The 12,491-nt window shown below is 43.9% G+C and overlaps 1 protein-coding gene across 2 annotated transcripts in view; it reads left to right on the top strand.

Annotated features, from left to right (window-relative positions):
* Positions 1 to 2,940: 2,940 nt before the first annotated feature.
* TMEM94 (transmembrane protein 94) overlaps positions 2,941 to 12,491 on the top strand; it is a 49,487-nt gene continuing 39,936 nt past the window's right edge. Inside the window, exons 1-3 of one of the 2 annotated variants that reach the window (XM_052809044.1) lie at positions 2,941 to 3,072; positions 8,991 to 9,107; positions 11,390 to 11,516. In XM_052809044.1, coding sequence (XP_052665004.1) covers positions 11,493 to 11,516 — 24 coding nt within the window. In that variant the 5' untranslated portion in view covers positions 2,941 to 3,072; positions 8,991 to 9,107; positions 11,390 to 11,492. The remainder of the gene's footprint in view (positions 3,073 to 8,990; positions 9,108 to 11,389; positions 11,517 to 12,491) is intronic. The other variant, XM_052809042.1, reaches the window with a different exon arrangement.

A 12,491-nucleotide genomic window follows, 5' to 3' on the forward strand; every position in this document is an offset into this window, starting at 1 on the left:
AGACATGGTGAGCATGAAATTAAGCTTTTTTAGGCTATACACATAGGTTTGCAGTAGCTGTTTCATTTCTGTAAACTCACTTCCTACCAAAATTATATAGGAGGCCTTTACAGTTAAACAATTCCAAGAAGTACAAGGATGTGGGGAAAAAAAGCACCCAAGGAATAGTTTTAATAGCTATTTTGAAGCAAGTATGGGAAGTGATCTTAATTTGCAGGCAAAATTAACTGATCTGAGCTTCCTATACCAGAATATTACATTACTATAAACATCCAGAAGTAACATTATCTTGTTTACCTTTAGACCATTCACAATTCTGTAATATTAAAAAATAGAGAGGATGATGACTTAACATAAGACAGAGCACTTTCTTGTAGAACAGGTCTTTACACCAAAGTTCTCAGATCCAAAAATCATACCAGTTTAGTGCCTCTTGAATACTTCACAGCATTTGCCTTTTGAGTTTTCCCTTTGTCATCTAGTACCAGAATACTAGGGAAAAGTGCTCTCTGGATACCTGTCCTATTTCTGAATCTGTAGCAACACTGTCCAATTCAAGGGTGTTTCTACTCTTCCAACCATCCTTGTAATACTGCATTTTAATAATGTTTTTCACTTAACCTCAACACACTCTACAAGCACTAAGTCCCTAAATCACTCTGAGGTGAACAATTAGATCAGATTTACCAAGGAGGAAATAAAGGCACAAATAGGTTAAAGGTCCAGTCTATCAGCCCCTATAACTGCACGTCTCATTGACAGGAATTCTATATACAGCATACTTGTGAGTGAAAACAGGTTTTGTTAGTGGCTTGTTCAAGACCCACAGGGAATCAGTGTCAGAGGCAAAATAATCCAGACTCTGGATCTCTGTTCAAGATGTATCTTTACTCTGACCTTTTATGTAAAGCCTTCTACTAATTAAGTAGATTTTATTGGAGGTAGAACAATCTAAAGAGGAACTAACGAGATGCTCGTGCAGCACTAAGCACAACTCATGATCTTATGTTATTACAATTCCAGTAACACATTTATCCTCTTCCCCTTCCTGTTCTGTCTCTAAATTACACCATAAAATTCCCCAGACCTGCCATTTTATTTCCTTCTAAGATACCAAAAACACTTACAGTGTCACACAAGTGTATTACAGTTGTGGGAGGTTTTTTTGACTGATTATAGGCAATTGTTCTGGGTAACAAGCAGCTCAGGAAAACCAGGAGTTTTGTGGCCTTCACTCACCTCACTAAAATTTAGATTGCATTTAAAAGAGCTTGGCGTTGTTTAACCCCAGCCAGCAACTAGGCACCATGCAGCCTCTCACTCACTCCTTCCCCCTACCAGTGGGATGGGGGAGAGAATCGGGGAAAAAAAGTAAAACTCGGGGGTTGAGATAAGAATGATTTAATAACTAAAGTAAACCAAATTATAACACTAAGAACAATAATAATAACATGTAATAATAATAGTAATGAAAAGGATTATAATAAAATAAAAAACAAATACAACACAAGAAAAGACAAGTGATGCACAATGCAATTGCTCACCACCCGCTGACCAATGCCTGAGCAGCAATTGGCCCCTCCCGGCCAACTTCCCCCAGTTGATACACTGGGCATGACATTCTATGGCATGGAAGATCCCTTTGGCTGGTTCAGGTCAGCTGTTCTGGCCATGCTTCCTCCCAGCTTCTTGTGCACCTGCTTGCTGGCAGAGCCTGGGAAGCTGGAAAATCCCTAACTTAGGATAAGTGCTACTTAGCAACAACTAAAACATCAGTGTGTTATCAACACTATTCTCACACTAAATCCAAAACACAGCACTGTACCAGCTACTAGGAAGAAAATTAACTCTATCCCAGCTGAAACCAGGACATAACTGAAATCACATTTGTAGAACTCCTGCACTCTCTATATATTTAGACACTGTGAAAGTAGACTGTATCAAGTACATTCCCAAACTACTACATTCTCATCCAAAACTGCATCTGCAGGGAAAACAGCTTAAGTTCTTTGTACAATTTATTGCCGTAAAATTGCAAACAACTGCACCAGGCTTTGGCATCTGTAGTTTAGCCCACTAATGAACATCAGTTTTGTAAAGAAAAATCTCACATGGGAACTGTTGCATCACAACCTGGGATAATACAAGCTCTGCAATGAATTACAGGAACAGGAAAGGAATTCAAACTAAGGGACACGCATCTTTTCAATTTAGCCAATCCATTATGAATTCAGAAGACAAACCCCAAATCTCTGTACACAGAGGCACAAAAGTGGCCATCTCCACCTCCTACCTCTGATTTCCTTTTCAGATTCTGCAGTGGCTTAGATTTCTCGTTAAGTTACCACCTTGGTACGTTTGTGCGCTCGTTCCCACCATGCGCATCTGGCACCCAGCGCGTGCATTCACCTCACAGCTCCTCTGAGACTTCCCGGCAGTTGGTTACTCTACGGCAAAAGCGGTTTTTCAGAGGGAGATCTGCAGGTGTCACCCTCCCCTTGCAGAGGCACAGCCCTGGCAAAGGGACATCCCTTCTCCCTCATCCCCCCTTGACTGTGGCACCCACCGCGACCTGCCTTTGCCAAGGGGCTGGAGCCTTAGGCCACAGGGCGCTCCTGGGCTCCCTCCGTTCCCTCGCGCGTTCCCTTCACCCCCGAGTCACTTCACTGCCCCTCAGCACCGTCCCTCCGACGGCATCCCGGCAGCCGCGGGGCCAGGGGGATCGCCGTTCTGCTGGCCGTCCCCCTCAGCGCTGCCGTCGGGGAAGAGCAGCCGCTCCTCAGGGCGCGCAGCCCGCTCCGGCTCCCCTCAGGGCTAGCCCCGACCTGCCGCCAGGGCGGATGCTCGGCTTCGCGCGCCACCCCGGCCAAGCCAATCACCGCGCGGCGTACGGGCGGCCGCGCGGGATCTCACCAACCAGACATCGGCTTCTTGAGGCCGCCCCGAAGCGCCACCGCGGGTCCCCAGCGCCGTGGCGTCCCGCTTGCCAGTGACCCTGATGGCGGCCCCGGCGGCGCGGGGGGAGGCCCGGCGGGCGAGCGGCTCCCCCGCCGAGACTGCCCGGCGCGGCTGGTGAGTACGGGCCGAGCGGCGGCGGGGCGCGGCCGGGCTCCGTCCCGTCGGGGAGCGGGGCCGGGAGAGCCCGCCGCTCCCTCGGCGGGGGTCCCCACCTCGGCTGGAGGCGGCCCGCCATGGCGGGGGAGGCCCGAGGCAGAGCCGGCGGCGGTCTCGCCGCGCTGCCCTCCATCCCTCGGGCCGGAGCTCCCGCGCAGCACCATTCCCCTCACACACCCTCCCTTGGCACCTCGCCGGAGTGTTACCTAGCGGTTTATGAGGGAGAGGAGATAAAAAAAAGACCCCCCAAAAGGCGCTCCCACACGTGTTAGCGGCTCAGCGCACCCAGCGGGGCTTCTCCCACAGCTGAGGGACAGACTCTCCCACAGCTGAGGGACAGACTCCGCCTCGCAGCGCCGCGGAGCATCCCCCGCCGGGCACCGGCCTCGGCGGTTCCCTCAGCCCCAGGCGAGGCGGGGGGGTTAGGGTGTCCCCAGGCCGAGCCCCCGGCACCGCAGACCAAAGCAGGGTGCTCCCACAGCTGTGGGTGCGCTTGGTGCGGCTCCAGGTTTGTACGCTCAGTAAGGTTTTTGGGGATAGTCCCAAATTCTGACTAAAAGGCCTTCACAAGTTTGCCTAGATCCCTTATGAGCTTGGATAGCAGCCTCGACTCAGCCAGTTGTTCCATTGTGCTTCACTCCTGCTCCTACCTCATCGCGGTCTTTTGATCAGCAGAAGTTCACAGCATACTTCATTTTGCCTCAGACGTCCACTTGTTTTATTTCCAAAAGCTGTGATCCACGTAGTTCTTGGATTACATTACCACTGTTTGTCCATTGTTTGGGAGCTTTCTCCTGTCAGGATAACACAGGCTATTATTGATTATAGAAAAGGCCTAAAAATCCCAGTTAAAAATCTCGTTACATAAAGCACAAGAATTTTGTCTTAGATGATACTATCTACCCAAAAGATAGCTAAAGAAGAAGGGAAAACCCAGACAGGAGCAGATAGTCTTATAGCTATGCATTTAAGAGTCGCTGAGTTTTCACAGGACACCTTGTGCCACAGAAGAGTTTAAGTTAGACTTACCAGTCTTAAAAGTTACCAAGATAGCAGCAGACGAGCATAAGCACCCATCCATCTTCCTGAGGCAGCTACCAAGTAGTACCTATTTTCACATTTTCTGAGAAAAGGAAGCTGCTATGGCATACTTGTCTAAAACCATATTATTTCCCCCAGCAATTGTAGAATAAAGTTCCTAGTTGAACAGACAGGTCATACATGATGAGATACAATGGTATAGTAATGCACGATCTCTATGAAACACTTTAGGTTCCTTAGAAATGCAAGTTTCTATATAAACAAACTGTTACTTAACAGCGGCTGTACTGCATTAAACTACAGGGCTTGCTCAAATATAGCAAAATTTGAATAACCTAGCAAGCAAGCTCAATTTACTTTCTAAGAAGCCTGCTTAATACAGGCATGCATATAAATAGCTACACTATGCTGGTTTTATGCAAGATATCTTTTGTTCTTTAGAAGAAAAGTGCTTTATATTTCTTTGTTGTCTTTTACTCAAGCATATCAAAACACTTTACATAATATTCTTCTTAACCATGACCTTTTAAATAAACACATTGCCAACATTTTTTATCTGAGGAGATTAAGATATTAGTGCTTTTAGCCTGGGTCACAAAACAAATCAATATTGGTACTGCAAGTAGAACCAAGAAAACAAACCTTCTTCCTCTAATCTTCATATTAGAGCTCTAACTGTTTAAATCTCTATCTTTGAGGCCACCCTTGCTTCTGTTAGAGTCCTACCCAAACTGACTGCTAGAAGCCACAGCAAGCACTCCAGACACCAAGCTACTCCAAGCAGGAAAAACAGCCCTGAAAAAGGGGTGGGTGTGAGGGTTTATATACACCTGTGGCTGGGTGGGACTGGCCAGGAGCAGGGCTGGGGCCATGGGGGATTGGCCGCAAGACAAGTCCTTCTGTAGGGTTGGCCAAAAAAAGTCCTGCCAGGGCTTAGGCAGTATTGTCCTGTGCCCAGGCCTCCAGGGAGCAGGATTTGCTTTGGGTTGGTTGGGTTAATATCCGTGATGTATGGGACCATTTGTACACTAAATAGTGCACTTTGGATCTCTGTCTGGAAAACTCTTGAGTGAATAGTGGAGAGAAGTTCTTAAGCAGCTGCAGAGAGCTCCTCTGTTTTCCTTTCACAGTAGAGTGAGCCAGCTCACTGCCCTATTTCTAGACACAGTTCATCATACAAATGTTCATCATAAAACTTTCATGGAGCTGTTTGTGAGAATAGCAAAATATACAATCTACTGAACTGATCAGTGTCTTTTCTGCATAAGGGCTGTGCTTTGTTTTGAATGAATGTATGAGCTTGATCCTGTTAATGGCCTTCAGGTGCTGGGCCTGCTTTGGGGAACTCCCAGAAAACACCCTTAAATATCTCCAAATGGCAAACACTAGTGTAAGAGGTTTTTTTGCCTGGCTTTACTATAAACTATGTATAGAACACCCTTATTTATAAACTGGAATTAAGAGAAAAAGCTGCACTTTTATCTGTGAGTCAGTGTATGTCAGCAAAAATTGATTTGTTAGACGGTCCTATAAATACAGCATGGGCTTTTTAATTTTTTTTGAGCTGCTGCCTTTTTGTGGTTTTCTAGCATTTCAGGGTGCTTTTTTTAAAATAGAGGTGGTTATACAATCCTCGTTGCCATAATAACCAATATCATGATGATGAATGACAGCTGTCACTTTTGCAGTGAATTCTTCCATAAATTTTGTGTAAAATGTTTTAGTTGTCACTCAAGGCATCGTGCCACAAAGAAGATGATGTCTCATTGCTCTGCAGAAGCTGCAGGGGCCCTTACAACTTTCAGAATTGTGCCTTTTGTTGCATTTTTAACTTTGATCCAGACTGTATGTGCTCTGTCTTTCTGTGGCAGGCTTAGAGTACCTGAAGCAGAGAAGATAAAGCAATCCTTTAATTCCCAAACACTTGTTTTTTGTTTTAACCAAGTAAGGAAAAATGAACACAACAAAGATCTTTCAGATTTACTATAACTTAATTTGAAACAGTATCAGCCCCTGTGGAAACAGTAAGGTAGACTAAACTAGTTTGATCATTCTTTTGATCATATCTGTCAATTACTTCTCAACTCACCAGAACAAAATTAAGATGAAAATAAATGTGTTCTTTCGATTGTGTAGCATCTTGTTTTACCAATCTTAATCTTGCAAGTAAACTGATGGTCTGACTCTTACAAGTGTGCCAAAGCTATTTCCTACTCCCTTTCTCCCTCCTTGTTGCCTAGCTTTCATTTTAAGACACCACTGTCCTTTGAAACAAGTCTAATGTGCAAGTACTGTGCTGAAGAAAGAGGGAAGGAGTCAGACATTTTTTATTGGAAAACTGTGCAAGTAAGGTTTAAACAAAAAGTAATTTCACCTCCAAAAGGCACACTTGTCACTTGGAAGACAAACTTTAAATTAAATTTAATCCTATTCCTGATTCAAGGTAGAATAGATCTCTCTCTAATTCCTGTAATTTAGCGAGGGAAGAGGAGCCTGTGTGAAATCAACTCTGGATTCTTCACAGCCATGCACAAATGAGATATTTGACCACTACTGAGTTGATAAGACTTAGCACATATACAACACTAATTCAGAAGATCTCACTTACTTTACAGATACTAATAAATTTACTTCCTGGTCTCTCTCTGAAGCAGATGTGCATATCTCTATCTAAAATCTAGGGTTATTGAGGCAGAGAATGTTTAGCTGGCCCAAATTTTGACAAGTTTTTTCACAAGCGAATACTGAAGCCAAGAAGTGTGGCTGCCAGCTCCTTTGCTGTAATTATTCTGTGCTCTCAGTGGGTCTCAAAGCAATTGACAGTATCACTTGATGCACCTTTGGAAGCCCATATATCAGTAAATGTGCCCATGTTGCAAATTATCAGGCAGGCATCAGCTACTCACGAGTAGGAAGACTGTATGGTTCTGCTGATATCAAAACAATCAGCTCTAATCTAAGCCATTTTCTCCAAGGCAGCTGCTTTTTTTGGTTGTTATCTGTTCCCCCGTGTTTCTATTCTCGGTGACAGATCAGGCTTCTGTTCTTGAGGAATTCGCTTTTGGCAGCAAGAAATGTTCAGACTCCCCATCATTTTTTGTAGACTAATCTATGTTGGGAATTTTCAGTAAATAGCATGAAAGCATCAGTGATTGAACACTTTAGGGAGACCAGTATCATTAGGTTGATTTATTTTTCTCCCTAAAGACTTGCAGCTTCTGAAACACATTTTTCTTTCCAAGGCTATAGGTTGTATAGTTATCTGATCTTTCTGTTTGCTAGTTGTTTTATAAGTTCTCTACGTAATGTATCATGCTGTATAGTTTCTTATTAAATTTCAACACTGATATCTCATACTGGTGGTGTGAGGTTTGGTTAAGTTGTCATGCTTTGAAATCCTTGGATTTCAAAGGAGGATCTGAAAGCACAGTGTTGTTTACCTATACGCTGGCTGCATGACTGTTATTCCAAAGATAATCAGGTAAACAAAAGTTTGAATAGACCCTTGTAAAGTTCTGCTTCTGCTGTTCAGAAGGATGTTTCAGACACTTGTTGATGCTCAGATCAAGCTACAAGACTTACTCTTTGCTCAGGGCACTTCAAAACAGAAATAAGTTTGGTGTGATGGGAATGTATTTTTCAGATTTGAAAAGGACTGGGTATCAGATACATATGGCAACCCAAGCACTGAACTCATTCATTCTTATAAATATAAAATAAAGATATTCTAATGTGCATTGCAGACTGGTCCACATAGCTATGGGCTGACTATTGGTTGAGTTCAGCATACAGGATTTCCAGAAAGTTAGCTTGCTGTTAGTGATATATGCATTGGATTGAGTTATTTGGTGGACCCTACATTGGGTTTTACTATACCTAATGATTTGGAAGTATTTCTCAGGCTGGATGCAGCATGATGACACTTGAACGCCACATCCAGCCATTTCCAAGTTTCAAGGACTGCTCTAGGCATGAGAATACTGAGGAGGATAGAGTGTGCTGGGAAAGTGAAAGGGGTAAACTGGCTGCACTTTGAGCCTCTGGTGTCTGAGCAGAGCAACCACAGCTTCGGGCATCTCTGATTGTCTGCAGCCGAATACTTTGACACCTACTGACATGTTTCAGCAAAGCAGTCCCACCTCATTTCTGTCCTGCTGTCTGGCAGAGTTTAACATGTTGACAGCATGAGTGACTAATTGCCTGGGCAGAGAGAAGAGAGATAAGAACAGGGAGGACAGAGGAAGGCAGATACTCTAGTGTGGAAGAAATAGTAGTGCACAAAACTCCTAGGATGGGTCCAGAGTGTGGCGAGTCCCTGCTGTTGGGTAGGGGTGATGGAGAGACAGGTCTGGTGGTGGGAATTACAGGAATCCCTGAAACAGAAGAGTCTGGGAGGGGAACACACAAGGACCTTGTGGGGGATGGCATGGATGGATGCACAGCTCTGCAGATCTGCATGTTGCCTATAGAATTAATGAACTGCTTCAGCTTCGTTGTGTGAAGCCATTTTCTGAGTGTTTGCAAGACCTCTGTAATGCATAAGAGGTTTTTAGTTGGTATGACATAATTCTTGCAATATTCTTGCAGACTTTTTATTTTGATAAACTATGCATTTGAAAGAAAGCACACAAATCACATTTTACATGGCTCCAGTGCCAATCGTGGTGCAGAAATTGGGGGAGGATGGTTTATCATTGTAGCCTGTCTTTGCTTTTGGCTTCAGTTATCCTGTTCTAACCTATCTAGGATTAGCTGTGTTTGGAATTCTTGGTTCTAAATTAAAACCCTTTTTAAACTTTGAAAAATGAAACTTTCTGCTTGTTTTGTATGTCCAGATTGGCACAGGAAAGACTTGGCTTCGTGCTTTCTCTCAGTGAAATGTCTACTATCTAACCATTGTTGGCATCTTAAATTGGGGATGTGAGAGAAACTGAACTGCTTCTGGATTTCAGGTCAGTTTGTTCAAATTTTGGAGAAGCCCTGAGCATGTACTATGATGAAGCAGTGCTGCATGCCCCACTGATTACTTTCGCAAGCTCTTGTTACATTGTTCATTATAACAGCTTTTGAATTTCTCTGGGTAGGGAATATTCACTCTTTCCAACCAGTCTTTCATCTTTTTAACACCCTTGCTGTCTATCCTGCTTCCTAGCATGGAAGGACTTCAGGGTGATGTTCTAAGCATGTGGATGGTGTGCCTTGAACTTTAAGGAATGGCATGTTTTGCGTTCAGGATCACATTTCAGTTTGCTGCCTAAAACAAAATGTCACTCAGGGCAGTGCAGCAAATCCTGCCTCCTGCCCAGCTGCCTCCCTGCATGGCCCCCTGCCCTCCAGCCAGAGCCACCCACCACTGCTAATGATATGGGCTCCATGGGATTAGCACAAACAGTCCAGGATGTTTTTTCTTGTTCTGCTTTTGTGACTTTGGCTTCCCAGTTAGCCAGTTGTGTCACGGATAATTATGCTTTTGAAGTCCAGATCCAGAGAGAAATTCAGGCGCTTAACTTTTGTTTGAATGAGTGAGAGCATGATGCATAAATCCTTCAGTAGATCTACTAATAAATCTTCTGTCGGAGGGGAGTCAAGAAAAAAAAGAATCATGGATTTATTTCTTAGCCCTTTTATTGTTAGCGACCATTTTCTCCTTAAAAATCATCTTCTCTTGCCTTCCCTTATATTGAAGTCACTCTCAAGTTAAAGGCAAGATATTGAGGCTCTAAGCTGCTGTGTGCAAGCATACAAAAGTATGTTTTCCCGCTTCCCACTCCCAGCCCTGTTTGTCAGCTTCGCTCCAGTAACTCTCTGATCCTCTCTTTGCAGTTGCTAATTGGCCTGGCAGGGATACGAAGTGACTGAAAATAGCTTCATTCCCTTGGTGTGTGCACATTGACAAGGGTCACGGAACAGAAAAGCAGGGCAGAGTCCAGACTTGTGGCTCATGCCAGCCAGCCGGCAGCCAAAAAATGGTACTTGCAGGTGCTGGTTGCTGGACTGCAAGCAGTTCTTTGATAACCAGCAGTCTGAATACTGAATGCTTGCTGCTTCCCAGAATGCAGGTGCAGGACTTGCCTGCATAAGAGGAAATACTGACATCTAACTCTTCAGCATGGGGCAGTAGTGGCTTTCTCAGTAAGCTTTGGATGCCTCATTTTCCTTGAAATGATGTACCATCATGGAGAGTAGTGCCATAGGTGACTGCCACAAGGATGGGACCTCCAGAATCCTTCTTTGAAGAAGGCAGTGTGGTATAGAGCAGGGTAGTAAATCCCAGCTGGCAAAAGCCAGTCCTCTGGTATCTAGGAAATGTGTGGGTGGTTTGTATTGATTTGCAGATCTAGTTGCTTCCTTGTTTGTTTGGATTTACGAGAAGTATATGTCCAAGCCCTGAGTTTGTGTGTGATATTAAAAAATAGAACCAAGAGTTACTAACCAACAAAAAGACTTTCCCAAGACCAATCATAGCATGATCTTATAATACCTCATTGTGTTTATATGTAAGAGAATCCTCTGGAGCAATGTACACAAATCCTTTGTTTTGACCAGAAAAGACATTTTGCGTATGTGGAAGAAGAACAAGTTTATGCCATTGGAGATCAAGGGGGAGATAGGCTAGAAGGATGTGAGTTCCAGAGCTGCTTCCTACCTCAATTCTGTTACAGTCCCAGTTTTGCTAAAAAGGAAAAAAAAAAAAGGCCTAGTTCCCTGATATCTGGAATTGTTTTTATGACTTCTGGCCTACTTAATGGTGGTCAGATACATGCTCAGCCCAGCAGCATAGCCTTGTCAAAGATAGGAGGTGTTGTTCAGCAAATGGAAGAATCATTACTGCAGGCTCCATTAGAGATTAGCTGGACAAAGCTCCTGGTAGATAAGAATAGCAAGACAAATAGCCATGGGTGACAGCATGCTCCAACACCTGGTGGAATCCAGCGCTTTGTCAGCTTTTTCTGGAGGCTTGCCCAAAAGTGTGTCAGGGCTGCAATAATACTCTTACTCTGAGCTGCAGGGGACTTAATTAATCTATTGCTGCCAGATTTTGGGGGGACTTAAGCTAATGGGATCAGTTCTGAGTAAGGGGAGGGTTGATGTACTAGTAGAAGCACTTTCAGCTCCCCAGTTCTCCTTCTTCTAAAGACCAATCCTGTAACTTGAGTTTTGTGAATTTCATCACTTTCTTGTCCTAAAGGGAGTGATATGGGGAGATTGACTGCTTCCCCTTCTGTTTCCACAGATGGTGATGTGATAAGTGTAGCCAAGCTCGTCTCTACCTAGGAGACATTCTCCCCTGAGGAGCAATCCCCTTTTGCTGGACATGCTTACAGAACCACATAGCCATGGACCTCAAGGAGAAGTGTCAGGTAGGTTTCCTGATAAGTGTCATGCCCAGTTTAAATGTTGAGTCCTTTTAATTGTCTTTCATTATTTTGGGTCAAGACTCACTATTTGGTGTTATTATGTGATGGTATAATCCATGGTTAGTATCAAAGTTGAGAGTTCTGTCACCTTCACATTCCTAGGGATGTATGTGCTTGTATCAGTAGGTAAGTCCTTTGCAGGCTGGGACTGAGGCACCATGGTGGAACAACATAAGTGAAGTATACGCTGTCAGATATGCTGTGTCCTTCTTGAGGTTTTAAGGTAGGGCTTCCGTCCCCTGGACACTTAGCTTGGCTTTATTTGAGAGGCTGAATTCACTGAGAAGATTTTTTAAATAAACTAAGGTAATGAAATCACCCGCGTCCAGTTTTTCTGATTATAAGTGTATGTATTTCTTGGGCAATTGCATGTCTTTCTAGGGAGTGCTGCAGGATAGCATTTCTAGATCTGGTTTAGAAGGTGCCAGATAAGTCTAGATATTGTATGGAGGGGCAATCTGTCTCTTACTATCTTGCCATGCTTTGAGCTTCAAAGGAAAAAGAAGAAAGAGAGATCTTCATGAATAGCTGCTATAGAAGCTAAAAAGACATATCTGCTGTGGCTGACAGGAGACTGTAAACTTGGCACATGTTACTACTTCCCAAAAGTAAAATGATTTTGATCACTTTAGTGAGTAGGCTGCTGGTCACTTATGTTTTAGCCATGTTTCAGCAGCCAGCTGAGTATTAAATATATTTCTCACTCAAAAACGTGAACTGGTCCTTATTCTGGATCCCAATCAGAAATGGGACAGGTAGTTTGAGACCAGTGGAGAACATTATACACACCAAGCTCTCAGCTGGCTCTGGTAAGAGAACATTCTTGGCTTTACTTTTTGGTGTCTCTCTACCTCACTGTAAGCTTCATCTGCCAGATCATGTTTGCTGTCTCTCTGTTATTCTGCGTGCCTCCCTTTC

The sequence above is a fragment of the Harpia harpyja genome, chromosome 14 (genome assembly GCF_026419915.1).
Source record: "Harpia harpyja isolate bHarHar1 chromosome 14, bHarHar1 primary haplotype, whole genome shotgun sequence".
Classification (NCBI taxonomy): Eukaryota; Metazoa; Chordata; class Aves; order Accipitriformes; family Accipitridae; genus Harpia; species Harpia harpyja.